Raw genomic sequence first — 19,688 nt, 5'->3', positions numbered from 1 at the left:
GCCTGAGGTAGTTTCTCTTTTAGCTCGGTGAAGATGACATTTGCCTTAAACATATTGCATAAAATCACCGGCCCATCCGCTTCTTGTGCGCTAGAGTCTAACATAGGCTCGACGACAGCTGGTCCTGAAAAATCTCTAGGCGGCTCGTTTGAAAATAAATCAATCTTGAGTCGTGGTCGAGAGTTCTGCTTTAGCACTTGTTGCATTAGAATGAACTCGGCCTTTCTTTTTCCTTTGTCTTTAGGCCGATGAACATTAACCACGTTTATGGTCGCCGTAAGAAATGGGTCGATGTCGATGCCTATTTTCTTTTCTGGAAACATGAGTTTACCATTGTCAATCCAGCTTTAGATGGCGTCTCGAAACACGATGCAGTTGTTTGTCCTATGCTTGTTCGAGTTATGGTATTTGCAATATGTCTTTCCTTTCAATTCTTCGGCTTTGGGGATATTATGCCAGGTTGAAGTTTGATAATGTTGGCAAGTAGCAGTTGATTGAAGATGGCGTCGGCTTTAGTAATGTCGAAAGTATAAACTTTCACTGTTTTGACGAGAGACTTTTTAGGGGCTGAGCGAGTCTTGGCCTCTTTGGGATTGGCATAAGCCAACGCCTTGCATATATATGATTTGTCGATTATTATTTCGGCCGCATCTATACTGGCATATTTTTCAGCTTAGGCTGACACATAATTGACCGTGGGGTTTTTGTAAATTGTTCCTCTGGACAGGGACTTCGAAGCCTCCTCTTCTCGGAGTAAATAATCATATTGCTCGACATGTTGAGCTAGTTCGTACATGTCACGAAAGTTTGCCCTTAGGAATTTCTTCTTGTACTCCATGTCCAACCCATTCATAGTGAGCCTAACAAATTTGACTTCAGGGAATTGTACTAGGCACCATTTTTTGGCCAATTTAAACCTTATAAGATAATCCATCGATGACTCATCAAATACTTGATCCATCTTGGCTAATGAAGAAACTGACATTTCCATCCCTGGCCGATAAAATTGCTCATGGAATTTTTCGACCAGTTCTTCCCAACTTTGGATTGAGTTAGGTGGGAGGTTGATGTACCACGCGAATGCTGAATTTTTGGGCCTGCCAACGAGAAGTTGAATAGTCGTAGTTTATGGAAGTCACTATTAACATCTCTGCATTGTGCAATGAATCGAGCTACATGTTCTGACGAGGATAAGGACGATTCTTCATCAAAAAGGCTGAAATCTGGGATCTTAAAGCCTTTAGGATATTCGAACTTCTCTACATAAGTTGGGTATAGATGGATGAATTTTGGAAACTTGGGCCTATTTTCCAAGGCTAAATCGATCATTCTTTGGACCTCGATCATGTCAACGGATGTTGTTTCTTTTCTCTGGTCAGATCCGTCAGATCTATTGCTTGATCCTCCTCTTTTTTCCAAGTTGATCTTTTTTCCAAGTTGATCTATTGCTTGATCCTCCTCTACTTGAGAAAATTTATGATAATATAATATTTTCTATAATTTCATTCCTTTTTTTATTTCCTTAAATTTCATTAAGCCAACTTGTAGGCATTTTTTCACATCGCTTATCATTATACATATTATTTAAAAATTTCAATTGATCAATTAAAGTTTAAATATAATAAATTCAAGTTATATATATCTTTTACTTTATATTCATTCGAATGAGCATGAATAATATGTTCTACCCCTTTATGTAAGCATCATATTTTTTGGGCAGCTGCCCTAGTGGGCCTTGGTTGCCTTCGTCTTTTTGAGTGTGACTAATTGATTAAGATTTATATTGGGATATACCGAGTGAGAGAGAAATTGTGAGAGTGAGAGAGTTTTTTGGGTGTATTAGGAACTCCTTTAGAGACTATATTGAGAGGGATTGAGATGAGTGAGGTTACCAATGAGTTTGTGGCACAAAGAGGAGCTGGGAAAACATTATTCTTTCTGTCTGACAGTTCGTTGTAACCCACAAAAGCTTTTAAATGTCATCGATTTATGTTGTTGCCCGAATTCAGAAGATAAATTATAGGAGAACTGGTTGGAATTCACCTATTTTAACGACTGTATCAATAATAGTATATGTTTGTGTTGCAGGTGTAAATAGAACTCATTCGATATTTGAGTTTGTATATAACTTATATTATAGCGATTCTTTTTTTTCTATTTTTACTAAATAAACTTGAGAAACTACAATTTATAATTTGCTACACACCTATTAGAGGTGGAATATGCTCTACCAATCCGAAGGCTTGGAGTGTTTGACCTCAAGCATGATGACGGTGAATGTCTCACTTCATTTTTCTTACACCAATCACTTTAATAGTTAAAAGGCTTGACATTGTATTCATTTAAATGAATGAATGAGTTTCCTATTTTTCTACTTTCACACAATTAAAAATATTTCAAAATTGAGGCTACTGTAAAATATGTAAATTCTCTTATCCAAAAAAACGAGATTTGGCTACTGAAGATTCAGCAACATCTCCTGCTACCAACCAATCACGGTTAAACACGTATCCAAATTATGAATTTTTTTATCAATTTGGACACGTGTCCAACCGTGATTGATAGACAGCAGAAGATGCTGCTGAATCTTTCATCAGCAAGTCTTTTTCCTATCCAAAATGAGTACGTTATCTTCAAAGAAAGAGTCGGCTGGTCATCGCCCCACGTAGAAAAAGAAAACGAGAGAAACACTGTTACTCATTTATTTTTTTGTCGTTAGGTTTGACGAATATGTTAGAGGGATGGAAGAACTGGTGGAGAGAGAGAGAGAGAGAGAGAGAGAGAGATATGCAGAGTGGCTAGTAGAGGAGTTGTGACTCACGAATCTATTTATGCTATTAAAATGACGTTAGCTTTTTTAATGTCTATTTAAGCCCTCTTCACCTCAAGTTCTCAAAACATCTAATATCCACTTAAGTCTCTCTCTCTCTCTCTCTCTCTCTCTCTCTCTCTCTCTCCCTCCCTAAATTACATCTCTGCAAATATTAGGCTCCATTTTTCCCCTCCACATCTCTTTTCTCTGAGAAGATGGCCGGCCGGAGAGCTGAAGATAATGCCGTCTTCAGCCAACAAACCGGGAGCAGAGGCCTCTCAGACTTTGATCCCCCAAAGAAACCCAAAAGAAATAAGTACGCCTTTGGTTGTGCCATTTTGGCTTCCATGACTTCAATCTTGCTGGGTTATGGTAAGTATATATACTTCAAATTTTGCTTCCTTAGATTTGTTTTTAATTATTATTAACCCTCCAAAGTAGTCGTATACACTTTTGCTTTAATGATAAAAATACACGATAAATATAAAAATTGAGTTGCGAGAAAAAAATTCTTAATTTATTGCAACAATTCGTTGTCATTAATATTCCAAAAGTTATATTTTTGCATGTGATGATGTTGGTTTTATATATCTATAGACATTGGTGTGATGAGTGGAGCTGCAATTTACATACAAAAGGACCTCAAGATTTCCGACGTGCAAATTGAGATCCTACTCGGTATTCTAAACGTCTACTCCCTCTTCGGCTCCGCCGCTGCCGGAAGAACATCCGACTGGATTGGTCGCCGATACACCATAGTCCTTGCCGGGGCTATTTTCTTCGCCGGAGCTCTTCTTATGGGATTCGCCACAAACTATGTCTTTCTAATGGTCGGCCGGTTTATAGCTGGGATTGGCGTCGGGTACGCCCTCATGATCGCTCCTGTCTATACCGCCGAGGTCTCGCCGGCGTCATCTCGTGGGTTCCTCACATCTTTCCCAGAGGTTGGTTTATATGCATCCATAACCGCTATATCATTTTCCATAAAGCGAAACAGCCATAGTACTAGAGCTTATCACAAGTTCACAACCCAAAGCACAGGCAGCATGTTGGTGAGACCTACCACATGCATGCCTTCAACATTTTAAGAAATAAAAATGTTACTCTTATCATTTATTTGTATCATTTTTCTAAAAAAAATGGCACTCACATGAGTTGGTGGGTCCCTACTTCTATAGAAAGGTGCTACATACGATGATAATAATAGGTGGTAAGTGCAGCATTATTCTTAAAAACATCATACAAATAAAAGAATTTCGATATGTCGGGAGTTTTTCTTTTATGTGGTTTTTCATGAATTTCTTTTATTTTCCCTCCACATGAAAACAAAATTAACAGTTTATTACTATAAAATTTGGATAATTATAAAAGGATAATGTTGGATAACGCGTTATTTGCAATGTTTTTTCTCTCATGACTCATTTTCTTGGGTAATGTTTGTGAAACAAAATTTTGTAAATAATTATTTGTAATTTTTTCTCTCATGCACTTTTATTATTTTTTCGAGTAGTACTAAAGAAATTAAATTTGTAAACTAAATGATATGTAAGTTGACAATTGAATTATTATTTAATTAACGTGCTTATTCTTATTGCGAGCACATTATTTAATTGCAAATTTAGTCTACAAACTTAATCTACCTAACACTACTCTTGATTAACATGTGAATTGTATAAATTTAAAGAAAGTTACATGCTAGATGAATAAAATATTTTAGGAAAAAAAAAAGAATTATGATGCGAAAATCACTTTTGAAAAGCTTGAAATGATTTATTAGTTAAAGAAAAAAATTGTGGAATGCAGATATGAATTGATTTTGTTTTTATTATGAATTGATTATGTTTTCACTAATTTGATTTGTGTGAATGCATACTAGGTCTTTGTCAATGTAGGGATACTGTTGGGCTACGTGTCCAACTATGCGTTCTCGAAGCTCCCAACTAACTTGGGGTGGCGGCTCATGCTCGGCATCGGCGCAGTCCCCTGCGTTTTTTTGGCCTTAGGCGTCTTAGCCATGCCAGAGTCGCCGCGCTGGCTCGTCATGCAGGGACGGCTCGGGGACGCGACACGTGTTCTCAACAAAACCTCAGACTCCAAGGAGGAGTCTCTGCTTCGATTAGCGGACATCAAAGAAGCTGCTGGAATCCCCGAGCACTGCACCGACGACGTCGTTCAGGTCCCCAAACGTAGCAAAGGCCAAGACGTCTGGAAAGAGTTGCTCCTCCATCCAACACCAGCAGTTCGTCACATTTTAATCTGCGCCGTCGGTATCCATTTCTTTCAGCAGGCCTCGGGCATCGACGCCATCGTTTTGTACAGCCCAAGAGTCTTTGAGAAGGCTGGGATAACCAACTCCGACCACAAGCTACTCTGCACTGTAGCCGTTGGATTAGCCAAGACCATTTTCATCCTGGTCGCCACGTTTTTGCTTGATCGGGTCGGACGGCGTCCGTTGCTTCTATCTAGTGTTGCCGGGATGATATTTTCCCTCGGAGCTCTTGGTGTCGGCCTTACAATCATTGATCAGCACCACGGGGCTAAGATGACGTGGACTACTGCACTGTGCTTGACCATGGTAATAGCGTACGCCGCGCTCTTCTCTATCGGATTGGGGCCCATCACTTGGGTTTATAGCTCTGAGATCTTTCCGTTGAAGCTACGTGCCCAAGGCTGTAGTATGGGAGTGGCGATGAATAGGGTGGTGAGTGGGGTCCTCTCAATGACGTTTATTTCGTTGTATAAGGCCATAACAATGGGTGGGGCCTTCTTTCTTTACGGGGGAATTGCTGCTGTTGCATGGGTGTTCTTTTATACGATGTACCCGGAGACACAAGGCAGAACCCTAGAAGATATGGAGGTCTTGTTTGGCAAGTTCCACAAGTGGAGAGAAGCGAATGCAATGCTCGAAACGAAAACCCAAGTTGATCATGGCGATGGCAACAATGGAACTGGTGCGGTCGAATTAGGCACAAAAGGGCCAGCTAATTAGATTAGTGTGATATGTGGATGGTATAATGGTAGTGCATTTAGTTCTTTGACGAAAATTAGGGTAGGCGTCGGTTATATAATGTACCTCCTCTCAATCGGCTATATATGTAAACGGGTTTCGAACCTCAGAGACAGAGGAGAAAAGGGTTTGTTTTCGATATGTATTGTACAAGTTTGTTTTCCATGCATTAGCAAGGGAAAAAGAGTGTTTTTGATGTGTATTGTACGAGTTTGTTTTCATGAGCATGTAGAAGAGTTCGTTTTCAACGTGTATACAACAAGTTTTCAGTTCAAGTTTGTTTTCCATCACCAACTTCTATTTGTTTGTTAATCTTTTAAAAGCAATGAGATTGTAGCTTAACCCAAAAGTCTTTAAGCACAGGCAAGAAGGAGAGCAGGCCAAAATGAACAAAAAATCTAGCCGAAATGAATGAAAATAATTCTTTTCTAGAAAAAAAACAAATGACTCCTGCATTTTTTGTTCGCCGCTCTGAAAGTACCTACTCCTTTGTTCATCACTTCCCACACCTGTAGTATTTGTACATGTTACAAGAATTCCTACTTATTCATATCTTTTCCATTTTTCTGTAAAAGAAGTTCCAAAAAATTGCACCAATACATAAAGGCTTTTTTGCTAAAAGTAATCTTTGAGATTTACATAACTCCTCATTTTAATTCCTAAGATTTGAAATAGATAGAATTGGTCTTTGAGTTTGTCCACAATCAATCATTTTGATCATTCCACAAAAAATCTCCATAAAATAGGAATAAAATGATAAAAATATCCTCAATTTTGGTCCAATCATTTTGGCCTATTGTTTATTAAATTGAGGATAATTTTGTAATTATGATCCTTATTTAACATAATTTTTCACCCAATGACCAAAATGATTGCTGGTGGACAATCTCAATTAGGCCTGGCAAATAGGTCGTGTCTGTCGTGTTCGTGTCGTTTTCGTGTAACACCTGTTATCTTAACGGGTCGTGTCGTGTCACACCCGTTATCTTAACGGGTTCTTAACAGGTCGGGTCACTTTACCCAACAGGTAAAGTGACCCGACCTGTTATGACCCGTTAAGAAAAATTTTTTTTTTTTTTTAATTTGCACATACCACACATTGCCACATAAATATTACTTCAAAACATTAAAACATTTGTCGTTTAAGTACTATATCTACACTCGAAAATAAGAGCCTAATAAAAAAATAATACATACACTACTAATCTATTACAAATATTAAATGTGCACGGATATGCAAAATGAAAGAGTTTTTGTTTTCAAGATTGTAAGTCTTTCTCAAAAGTTTACACCTCTATCTACAAAATCTTCAATTTACATCGATCATCATGTAATTGTATTGAAACTTGGGCTTGATCTATTGCCTTGAAGAGTTATGTTGAAGATGTTTTCAGTAAGGTTTTCCACGTCAAAACTCTCTTCCGCATAAACTAAGTATAGAAAAACCAAACATTAAAAATTATTCAAATTATGAGAAGTTTACCAAAATAATTATGAAAAGAAATAAAATAATAATACTATACTATATAAAAATATATTAAAATAACTGTTAAATCGTGATTTTTCGTATACAACCGTCGAAAGGCTTTGTCCCGTTACTTGATCTCTGAATGTTTGTTTTTTGTGATTTTTTGTTGATCTGATCTCCAAGTATATACACACAAGTTTGACGGTTTGGATCGTTGAAATTAGTTTTGGAGAATTCGTATCCCAACAAAACGATAGATTGACTAACACTTAGAGTTTATTTATACTTTCATTAAGTATAACATAAGATTTTGTGGTATCCACTTCTGTAAATATTTTAAATTGAAGATCAAATTCATTCATTGTATTCATATAGGGTCAAGGAGTGTACCTGTAAAAAATCATCAAAATCGGAGTTAAAATAACCGTTAAATCGTGATTTTTCGTTTATAACCGTCGAAAAGCTTTGTCCCGTTACTTGATCTCTGAATGTTTGTTTTTTGTGATTTTTTGTTAATGTGATCTCCAAGCATATACAAACAAGTTTGATGGTTTGGATCGTTGAAATTAGTTTTGGAGAATCCGTATCCCATCAAAACGATAGATTGACTAACACTTAAGAGTTTATTTATACTTTCATTAAGTATAACATAAGATTTTGTGGTATCCACTTGTGTAAATATTTTAAATTGAAGATCAAATTCATTCATTGTATTCATATAGGGTCAAGGAGTGTAGCTGTAAAAAATCATCAAAATCGGAGTTAAAATAACCGTTAAATCGTGATTTTTCGTTTATAACCGTCGGAAAGCTTTGTCCCGTTACTTGATCTTTGAATGTTTGTTTTTTGTGATTTTTTGTTGATGTGATCTCCAAGCATATACAAACAAGTTTGACGATTTGGATCGTTAAAATTAGTTTTGGAGAATTCGTATCCCAACAAAACGATAGATTGACTAACACTTGGAGTTTATTTATACTTTCATTAAGTATAACATAAGATTTTGTGGTATCCACTTGTGTAAATATTTTAAATTGAAAATTGAATTCATTCATTGTATTCATATAGGGTCAAGGAGTGTAGCTGTAAAAAATCATCAAAATCGGAGTTAAAATAACCGTTAAATCATGATTTTTCGTTTATAACCGTCGAAAAGCTTTGTCCCGTCACTTGATCTCTGAATGTTTGTTTTTTGTGATTTTTTGCTGATGTGATCTCCAAGCATATACAAACAAGTTTGACGGTTTAGATCGTTGAAATTAGTTTTGGAGAATTTGTATCCCATCAAAACGATAGATTAACTAACACTTAGAGTTACTTATACTTTCATTAAGTATAACATAAGATTTTGTGGTATACACTTGTGTAAATATTTTAAATTGAAGATCGAATTCATTCATTGTATTCATATAGGGTCAAGGAGTGTAGCTGTAAAAAATCATCAAAATCAGAGTTAAACTAACCGTTAAATCGTGATTTTTTGTTTATAACCATCGAAAAGCTTTGTCCTGTTACTTGATCTCTGAATGTTTGTTTTTTGTGATTTTTTGCTGATGTGATCTCCAAGCATATACAAACAAGTTTGACGGTTTGGATCATTGAAATTAGTTTTGGAGAATTCGTATCCCACCAAAACGATAGATTGACTAACACTTAGAGTTTATTTATACTTTCATTAAGTATAACATAAGATTTTGTGGTATCCACTTGTGTAAATATTTTAAATTGAAGATCGAATTCATTCATGGTATTCATGCAGGGTCAAGGAGTGTAGCTGTAAAAAATCATCAAAATCTGAGTTAAAATAACCGTTAGATCGTGATTTTTTGTTTATAACCGTCGAAAAGCTTTGTCCCGTTACTTGATCTCTGAATGTTTGTTTTTTGTGATTTTTTGCTGATGTGATCTCAAAGCATATACAAACAAGTTTGACGGTTGAGATCGTTGAAATTAGTTTAAGAGAATTCGTATCCCATAAAAACAATAGATTAACTAACACTTAGAGTTTATTTATACTTTCATCAAGTATAACATAAGATTTTGCGGTATCCACTTGTGTAAATATTTTACATTGAAGATCGAATTTATTCATTGTATTCATATAGGGTCAAGGAGTGTAGCTATAAAAAATCATCAAAATCGAAGTTAAAATAACCGTTAAATTGTGATTTTTCATTTATAACCGTCGAAAAGCTTTGTCACGTTACTTGATCTCTGAATGTTTGTTTTTTGCGATTTTTTGGTGATGTGATCTCAAAGCATATACAAACAAATTTGACGGCTGGGATCGTTCAAATTAGTTTCGGAGAATTCGTACCCCATCAAGTTCCAATGGCGTATATAGATACACACACACACACACACACACACATACATACACACACACACATATATATATCTATATATATATATATATATATATATATCTATATATATATATATACAGGCACACATATATATATATTTATTAAGTAGATTTAAATCTATTTATTTTGTACGTATAATTGACTGGTACACGGAGTAGTACATCACGTGTGTCATTATAAAAATGGTGACATATGTCATATGTGTGATAAAAAGTTAATAACTTAAAAAAAGAAAAACAAATTTCTCACCACTTCTATTAATTTTCATTTTTCTCTCTCCTTTTTGTTTCTTTTTCAACTTTTCTTATAATTTTTACTTTTCCCTCTAGCATCTTTCCCTAATTCCCTCACTTTTTTGTTTCATTTTCAACTTTTCTTATCATTTTCATTTTCCCTCCATTTTTCTTCAAAAAGGGCGGCAGGAATGGAATGGAATCAAATCAATGGATGCATCATGCATCATGCATATTAATTAATAATTATTATAATTTTTATAAAATTTAATTCAAAATTTAATATATATATATATATATATATATATAATTATATAATTATTATAGATAGTTAATATTTTGGCGGTATAATTATTATAGTATATATAATTATTATAATTATTATAGACTTTATAGTTAATTTAATATATATATATATATATATATATTTTATTTATTTATTTATTTATTATAGTTTTTAGGGGTATAAAATTGTTAAATTAATGTATATAATTATTACAATATTTTTTTAGGGTTATAAAATTATAAAAATAATATTCTGCTTATCGTGTATCGTGTTACCCACGTGTATACCCGAATCAACCCGTTATCTTAACAGGTGCTTATTGGGTTACCCGATAACGACCCGATTTGTTATCGTGTCGACCCGAACACCTGTTAATTTCGTGTCGTGTCGTGTCGGGTTATCGGGTCGTGTCAGGAATTGCCAGACCTAATCTCAATAACCACTTCTATTGATTTCAAATCTCAAGAACCAAAATGAAGAGTTATACAAATCTTAATAACCATTTTAGCTAAAAAGCCATACATAAATGTTCAATTCTTTAAAATAGGTTTTGTGTAAGTCTTGGATAACCATCACCAAGTTGATAAAACAGTAAGTATAAAATAAACAAATTTTGGATTCTAGTCCCTAGCTAGCTATATTTTGGGAGGCCATTTGTCCCCTGGCCTAGCCTCATAAGTCAAACCAGAAGTTAAGCTTTTACAATCAACCCATAACAACAGTTATTAATTTTTATATGAGTGACATTGAAGCGTGAGAATTTGAACTCAAGATTTCATGCAAAAAGAAAATATTCTTAATTAACTGAGGTGTGACAACCCTTCTTTAATTTTACGTTTTTATTTATTTTAATCAAAGGAATTGACGAAAATGCCCTAGAGGCAAGGACTTTGACTTTTGTTAACCATCATTTAGAGAAATGTATGACTTATTCTTTTAGCGTATTTAAGTAGTACTTGGTGGTACGAACACTTAGGCGAAAGTCGTTTGCGAGTCCAAATTATAACAGTATAGTTACGAACTAAAGTTGGTTATTTAAAGTTAGTTAATTGGTTAAGGAGGACCAATTAGATAAAGGGAGTTTTAACAAAAAGCCTACAGTATTGTTCACTGTAACGAAAAATCACATTTTTACACTAAAAAGTCAATTCTGTACTATTCACTTTACCCTTTATTTTGTCCTTATTATTAAAACTCAAAGTTTTCAAACCCTTTTCATTAGTTTTCCTTTAGATAAAAGGTAGAAAAAGGGTAGCAGCCCAATCAGAAATCAGAAGAGAAAAAAAAAAAAAAAAAAAAAAAGGGAAAGAAAACTCCCAGCTTTCCTGTGCACGCCACCACAGCAACCACCCAACTTCCAAGGCCAATTCCGGCCAACGCCGGTGGAATTTCTCGACGCCACCACCGCCATGTTGAAGCTTTCATTCCCCTCTACAAAATCCACCCAAGAACCACCTTGATTAACCTCTGTATGTGGCGGTTTGAGGCCACGAAAGTTGACGGTTCTCACAGTGCTCCAGCTACCCTTTTTTATTTTTTCGGCAAAACGGCAAAGCGATGGCCGATGCCACCACCTGGGCTTTGTAGCCCATCATCCCAGGAGCAAAACCCAACCAACCTTGACCCCGTTGGACCACCGTAGACGACGAATCGACACTGTGAAGCTTTAGGTATCCGCCGGCTTCATGGGAAAAATTGACCATCTTCTGTCCACTTTTGGACTTCGTGGCAGGTATGAAAGTTGTTCCTTTCATTGAGATCTTCGTTTTTTGTAATTTATGAGAATTTTTAGAAATAGTTGAATTTTCCGACAAGTCAGGGTGGCAGACCGCCACTCACGGCAGTGCATGGCCATAGGACCGTTAATGCTATGTTTAGGATAAATTAGATGCCTGGAGTTCAGTCCTGAGGATCGTATGATGTAGATTGATCACTGGAACCTAAATTCTCTACAATACGTTAAAAGGTCATTATATGAATCGACAATCCGACCGTTGGATCGTCACTAAACTTTAATACGTTATAGTACGTAATATTTGAGGACCATAGAAACTTACGGATCAGGAATCCGATGTACAGATCTTCCCGAATTGAATTTGTAAGTTCATAAAATAAAATGTTGACCGTCACTTGGTTTTAGCAATTGGTAGAGATCCGACCGTTGGATCGTAATGAAACCTTAGGACATTGTTCTAGAAAATAATGTAGATCTTTGAAGTAACGGATCGTAGATTCGTGATGCAGATCTTCCGGATTGTATTACGTAAGGATGTGTTTTATGTAAATTATGTATTCTATCGGTAAGAACTCTGAGATGTGATTTGATAATTGGTCACAGACGACGATAGTTCATGATGTCTCAATATTCGTGTGAGGGAGTCATAGCGTGGACCTAAGATGAGTGGGTCTTTTCCCTTCTATCGTGTGTGTATATGTGTGTGTGTGTCTATAGATATATATATATAAGATTGACATCTCCACAAACGTTTATAAATTGAATATTTCATATAATTTCTGTGAATGCTTTAGAGGTCTAGTGCAAACTACGAATGGCTTGACCCCTGTTTAGGGTACGTAGACAGTCTAACGAGAGGTTAGATGCAGCCATACAATAAATGAGACTAATTAATTGGGACAATAGCCTTGTTTGGGGAATTGAGCAATGCGAAGGATATTGGTGGAAAATGTGAGATTTAACCATATGATTTTGGTGGTTAAATGTTGGTCATAAATCAATATGTGAGGAATCAGGGAAATGAAGTAAGGAAACGTAAGTAATGTTGGTTAATTAAATTAGTGTCTAGTTGGGCTTATCACCGATAATTATTCCCGAAAATAAATAATTCGGGAGTAAAGCGTTATAGATTGTGCATTTTACGCCATATTATATATATTTATATATACTTGAAGATGCTATGGTATGGGTGAGTTTTAGATTGCATCATGGCATATCCATATGTATATTACCGGCACATAATTATTGTGAATGCTTTGAAGTGTGAAGGTGAACGTAGAATGCACAGGTAAGTTTAGGTGAGTATATGTTGTGAAATGTGAGATGCATGGTTATGATTACATTTTATTTGAAATGATGGGGTTATGACATGCTTACATTTATGTTTTAGGCAACTCCGACACTGTCGTACAGGTTGCCTATGAGTCGTACATGAGATATTAGATGCATTTAGAGCTCATAAACCTGCACCCCGGTGTTAGTGTTCCCGCCCGTGGCCAGGGTACAATCCTTCATGTGATGTTCACCTTCTGCACCTTACGCTCACCTTGAATTCAAGGTAGGTGCACAGGCCTGTTGTACAGACCACTATAGGTGGTTCCGACTCGTAGGTGACCAATGATTATTCGCATAGTCTTCACGTGATCATAGCACTTGAGCGTACTTGTTTACACCCAGTTCTGTCGTACAGACCACTAGAAGTGGTTCCAACTCATGTGTAGGGATATTTGATGAGCTTTTGATTTAGTCGTACAGGTCACTATAAGTGACTCCGACTTATGTGCTAGCATTGATTGATAAGATATGGATAAGTTGTACAGGTCATTATAGGTGACTACGACTTATGTGCTAGCATTGATTGATGAGACATGGATAAGTCGTACATGTCACTATAGGTGACTCCGACTTATGTGCTAGCATTGATTGATGAGATATGGATAAGTCGTACAGGTCACTATAGGTGACTTCGACTTATGTGCTAGCATTGATTGATGAGCTATTGATTCAACCGTACAAGTCATGTGAGGTGACTCCGGCTAACATGTTGATGAGCTATTGATTCAACCGTATAAGTCACGTAAGGTGACTCTGACTAACATGTTGATAAGCTATTGGTTTAGCTGTACATGCCACAATAGGTGGATCCGGTTGACATACCGTTTCATATTGATTTATTTCACCTGGGTTACTTATTCTTGTTGAGATATTTGACACGGCATAACTATGAGACTGTTATTTTGGTTATGGTTTTGAGTTACAGTCACGCCTGGTATTTCTGGGAAATTATACAGGTGTTATGGCGAGGGGCTACTGCCTTTGGTAATTGAAATTGGTTTGAAAAGTTTTGTTTCACTCACTCACATTTTCTATTTTTGCACCCCTTCAGTTTCTAGCAGCAGAGTTCCGTATCGACAATTATTCATGGCACTTTTCACTACAGTGATGCGTGGTTTATACGCGCACAAATTAAACCCTATTTTCGTCAAATTGTAGTATATGTATATAAGTAGGGATCGTTCTGGACCGGGGATTAGGAGGGATTGTTAATCACTTGGAAACTGACTCAAAAACGTAAAAACACAAAATAAAACACTATACTAGACTCAAAGAATTCAAAAACACTTTAAAACATAAACTAAACAGATTTAAGCATTAAAGAACAAGAAAGTAAAGGGCGGGGGGTTTAGGATTTGACGAAAATTGAAATAACAAAACAAGTTAATAAACTAGACAGAATGTAAATATGAATATGATGAAAGTATGGATGAATGGATGCTAGCCAAGGGGTTCATCTCCACACATGTTACACTTGCATAATAAAACGATTTCCAATTGCATTTCAATAAACCATGAATTCTCAAAACCCCGGGTTAATTAGGTCCGCTTAAATTAACCGTCAAGTTTTCCTTAAGTTAATGAATTGGATGATTGCATACGGCAACCCAAAGCATTCCTCACAAGTTCCCTACATGAATTGCATAATAGAGATACAAGCAAGAATCATTAAGTTCTTTGAAAACTATAAGTGTTGACGAGGCATTCGTTACTATGATTGCATGAAACTTATGCCAAGAATTTATTTAATGCGATTGTTTATAAGCAACCTCCACTACTTGTGAATATAAGTTCATAACTATTAGGTGAAACTCACTTATATTCTAGCGTCATATTCATGCATGAAAATTAAGCGTGCACTCTCAATAAACATACATAAATAGGTTATCAATAAAACAGTTAAACAAATTGAATTCACAACTTATGAAACGTAATTAGAAGTAATCAAATCAAAATGCAAGTATAAACATATATTTCGAATCACCCCCTAGCTAAGGGGGGTTTAGTTCTTCATAACATTGAAATCAAAGAAACACCTAAACATTCCAACAACTCAAACTTGAATTGTATGAACGTTTAAGCACTCTTTTCTTCCATTCCTCAAACATACAAAACAAAGAGAATTGAATTTAAACATTGAAATCAAAGAAACACCTAAACATTCCAACAACTCAAACTTGAATTGTATGAACGTTTAGGCCATCTTCTCTTCCTCTTTATTGTAGCACAAGGTCTAAGGATAGTTTGATGGTGTGAATGGTTTGGGGAGTGATGGAAATGGAAGAGGAGTGGTGTTTGGATTATAAGGGAATGGGAGCTCACGGCAATGAGGGAAGATTGGATGTGTTTGTGGTGTGTTGTGTATGAAAATGAGATGTTCTATGGAGTGGGGATGCAAGGGTTTTTATAGGAGGAATGAAGGTGTATATGGCTGTTTGTTTAAGCATGCATGTGGCTGGAATGTGGTGGAAAAACAGCTAGGAAAGCTGGTGGAAAGCTGGAAAGCATGTGAAGGTGCTGGAAATGGGAATGAAGGCCACGGCAAAGGTGTTTTCTTGCTGGAAATGCATGTGAATGCATGGCATTTGAAGTGATTGTTGTTTGGAAATGAATGTGAAGGCATGTGAAAGCTGGAAATGCATGTGAAGATGCTGGAAATGGGAATGAAGGCCACGACAAAGGGGAAGTTTTTGATTATTTAAAATGTGGATGCATGATGAAGAGTTAATAAATAATGCATGTAGGGTTAGGAAATAAAATCATAACTTAAAGGGGGATGATTAAAGGGTGTGGCTAGGTTGGAAAGGTGTGGAAGATGGATGGAATTAGGGGGAATGCACGGCAATGGTGGGGAGTTCTTTGGTGATGATGAATGTGAAAGCCACGGGTTGGATTGTGTGATGGTGTGTGAATGATGAAGAGTTGCATGTGCTTTAATGATTAAAGAGTGAGGGGATTGTGGAGATGCACGGCTCTAAAGGTTTGTGGATGCTGGAATTGAATGTGCAAAGCTGGAAAATGAAGGTAGGCCACGACATGGAATTGTTGTATGGTATGGATGGTTCTTTGCATGGCAAAGGATAGTGTTTGATTGGGCTAGAGGTTTTCCATGGCTCAAAGGATTTGTTTGATTGGGCTAGGCCCTTTGTTTTATGTCCCAAAGAGCATACAAGGCTTCAATTACGTCCATCCTCTTTGCTCCATGATTAAGCTATCCAATCCATGCCCAAAAATGCTCCAAATAGCCTCAAAATGCACTTTCTTGCTACCTAAGCCCTTAGAACCTGAAAACACACAAAAGAAGCATAAAGGACTAAAATAACTAGAGAAACATAACGTAAATGCATGAGAACAAGCCATTTAAGTCGCATGAATATGCTCCTATCATACAGATGTCTTCTTATGATGGTATAATCATTATCTTACCTTACTGTACTATATTTATGCTCTGTATCACGCGTGAAATGGGTCTAGACCCGGTCACAAGCACTCGTGTACGTAGGCATTTTTAGATTTTAATTTATTCACATTTTATACATTATCACACTTTATGGCTTCATCACCTTCCAAGTATCGGCTAGCATGCCTCGATTCGGGGTCCTAGTGGGCATTCCGGGTCGAGGTGTGTCATGTTGGAGTGGTAACCAATCAATTTTAAGAGAAAAAGAAAGGAAAAAAAAATAAATAAATAAGGAAGAAAGAAGAAGGGGCTGCGTGATGGCGGCGAAAGAAAAGGGAGGAAGAGTGCACATGAGGGATCGGGAGAGAAGATGGCCCAATGAGGGAATGGAGGAAAAGAAGGGGGGAACCGGACCTGTTCCCCTTGACCCGTAAAACCCACGGACCCAACCCGTATACCAGCTATTTCCATCACGTTTCTACCATTTTTCCGACAATTTGGACCGATTTACTACTCTCAGTCATCATCTAGCCTTCCCCTCTTCCATATCCACCTAAAATTTGAAGGAATTTGGGTGTAAATTCATCAAAGGGCCGATGGCGGGGCTAAGGTTCGTGGTGGCCATTTCTCAAATTCTGAAACAAAACCCTTAAATTACCACCACTAAAGTACTCCTCTGAAGCTCAGGAACAAAGCCAAACAAGTTTAGGGGCATCGGAGTTGCTATAGAGCCGAATTGAAGACACCCAAATTATAGGGTTCGATTGGTTCGTGTTAAATTGGGGCTTTTCCCGGCTAAATTAACCTTGGTCGCAGGCGACATTGGTTCGTGATGTCTTGATGTGCATGCTAGGGAGTCATAGCGCGAACCTCAGGTGAGTGGGTCATTTCCTTTCTATCGTATATATTGATAAGAGCATATTTAGGCAACTTAGTTGCCTTGTTCTTGTGCATTTACGTTGTTATTTCTTAGTTTTTTAAGTCTTTTAAGTTATTTTCGTATGTTTTCAGGTTCTAAGGGCTAAATGAGCAAAGAAGTGCATTTTGGAGCCTTTTTGGAGCACTTTTGGGCTAAGGATAGATAGCTTATACTTGGAGCCAAAGTGTTGGACGAAATTGAAGGCCTTGTATGCACTTTAGGACATAAAACAAAGGGCCTAGCCCATTCTAACTCCCCAAGCCGTGCATTCTCCATACATTCCAGCCTTCCCCTTTGTGTCAAAGCCGTGCACCCCCTCACCAACAAATAATTCAGCCACATGTATTCATCATACACTCCAAATACAAATGTATTCTTCCATTCACTCTTTAATCATTCACTCACATGCATTCCCTCTTTAATCATTCAGCCACATTCTCTCACATTCTCTCCCATTCTCTCCCTATAAAACCATGCAATCCCATCACCTATAGGAATTAATCCCTGAGCCGTGCAAAACCATCCATTCCAGCAGGAACCCTTGTGTGCCGTGCACTCCCATTCCATATTCCAGCTTTCCTACAACCTGGCAGCACCACTCCAACCACTCTCCATCCCTCCAAAACACTACCCTACCCTCACACATCCATTCCTCCATACAAATACCACCCCAAAACCTATCCTTAGACATTGTGCCGCAACAAAGAGGAGGAGAAGAGGGCCTAAACGTTCATACAATTCAAGTTTGAGTTGTTGGAATTTTTAGGTGTTTCCTTTCCTTGATTTCAATGGTTAAATTTACTTATCTTTGTCTTGTACATATGAGGAACTAAACCCCCCCTTGGCTAGGGGGGATTCGAAATACATGTTTATGCTTGCAATATGATTTGATTACTTCTAATTGCGTTTCATAAGTTGTGAATTCAATTTACTTATCTATGTGAATTACATTGATTTGTGTGTGTTGGTTGAGAGTGCACGCTTAATTATCATGCATAAATTGGATGCTAGGATATAAGGAAATTTCACCTAATCGTTATGGAATTATATTCACAAGTAGTAAAGGTTGTTGATCTCAATCGCGTTAAGTAAATTCTTGGCATAAGTTTCATGCAATCATAGTAACAAGTGCTTCGTCAATGCTTATGGTTTTCATAGAACTTAATGATTCTTGCTTGTATCTCTATTATGCAATCATTGATGCGAGAATTTATACGCACACAAATTAAACCCTCTTTTTATCAATTGTAGTATATGTATAAGTAGGGATCGTTCTGGACCGAGGATTAGGAGGGATTGTTAATCACTTGGATTTGACTCAAAAACATAAAAACAAAGTTAAAAACGTTCACAAAGACTCAAAGGACTCAAAACAAGTTCAAAAGACTCAAAACTGCCTAAAAACACTAACTAGGCAGTTTCTGACCTTAAACCTAAATATTGGACGAATTTAAGATTATGGCTTGATTCAAACGTAAAATAACAATATAAAGCACTATACTAGACTCAAAGAATGCAAAACTAAACTTTAAAACACTAAAACAAACCAAAAGACTCAAAACAACACAAACACACTCAAATCTGCCTAAAAACCACTTTCTGGGCAGATTTGAGCACAAACACAAATTTGGACGAATTTGTGTAACAAAATGACTCAAAACTCTTATAAACACAAACTAAGACACTTTCTAACTAAATTAGACAATAAAGTAAAGGGGGATTTTAATTTGACGAAAATTGAAATAACGAAACAAGTTTAATAAACTAGACAGAATGTAAATATGAATGCGATGAAAATGAATGGATGAATGCTAGCTAGAAGGTTCTTCTCCACACATGTTACACTTGCATAATAAAATGATTTCCAATTGCATTTCAATAAATTATGAAACTCATCACCCCGGGTCAATTAGGTCCGCTTAAATTAACCGTCAAGTTTTCCTTAAGTTAATGAATTGGATGGGTTAGCGCAACGCAATTCACTACATTCTCCAAAAGTCCTTTACGTGAACAGCACAATAAAGATACAATCAAAGATCATTAAGCATTATGAAAACTATAAGTGTTGACGAGGCATTCGTTACTATGATGAGCATGAAACTCGTGCCAAGAATTCATTTAACGCGA

General features: G+C 36.6%; 1 protein-coding gene across 1 annotated transcript; it reads left to right on the top strand.

Moving 5' to 3' along the window:
* The first annotated feature begins 2,899 nt into the window (after nt 1-2,899).
* LOC137727812 (putative polyol transporter 1) lies at nt 2,900-6,094 on the top strand. Its single transcript, XM_068466642.2, has 3 exons — nt 2,900-3,184; nt 3,410-3,756; nt 4,689-6,094. The coding sequence occupies exons 1-3, from the start codon at nt 3,028-3,030 to the stop codon at nt 5,799-5,801; spliced, it is 1,617 nt and encodes a 538-aa protein (XP_068322743.2). The 5' UTR covers nt 2,900-3,027; the 3' UTR covers nt 5,802-6,094.
* The last annotated feature ends 13,594 nt before the right edge of the window (nt 6,095-19,688 follow it).

The sequence above is a fragment of the Pyrus communis genome, chromosome 10 (assembly GCF_041283825.1).
Source record: "Pyrus communis isolate YQ-2024b chromosome 10, ASM4128382v1, whole genome shotgun sequence".
Classification (NCBI taxonomy): domain Eukaryota; kingdom Viridiplantae; phylum Streptophyta; class Magnoliopsida; order Rosales; family Rosaceae; genus Pyrus; species Pyrus communis.
The sequence above is the reverse complement of the archived record's forward strand: the minus strand, read 5'-3'. Positions and strand labels throughout refer to the sequence as shown.

Bases quoted from the DNA above. Each gene is read 5' to 3' on its own strand.
- LOC137727812 (XM_068466642.2), top strand. From the start codon at position 3,028: ATGGCCGGCCGGAGAGCTGAAGATAATGCCGTCTTCAGCCAACAAACC. The intron at 3,185-3,409 runs GTAAGTATATAT...ATATATCTATAG, and splicing joins TTCAATCTTGCTGGGTTATG to ACATTGGTGTGATGAGTGGA. The intron at 3,757-4,688 runs GTTGGTTTATAT...AATGCATACTAG, and splicing joins TCCTCACATCTTTCCCAGAG to GTCTTTGTCAATGTAGGGAT.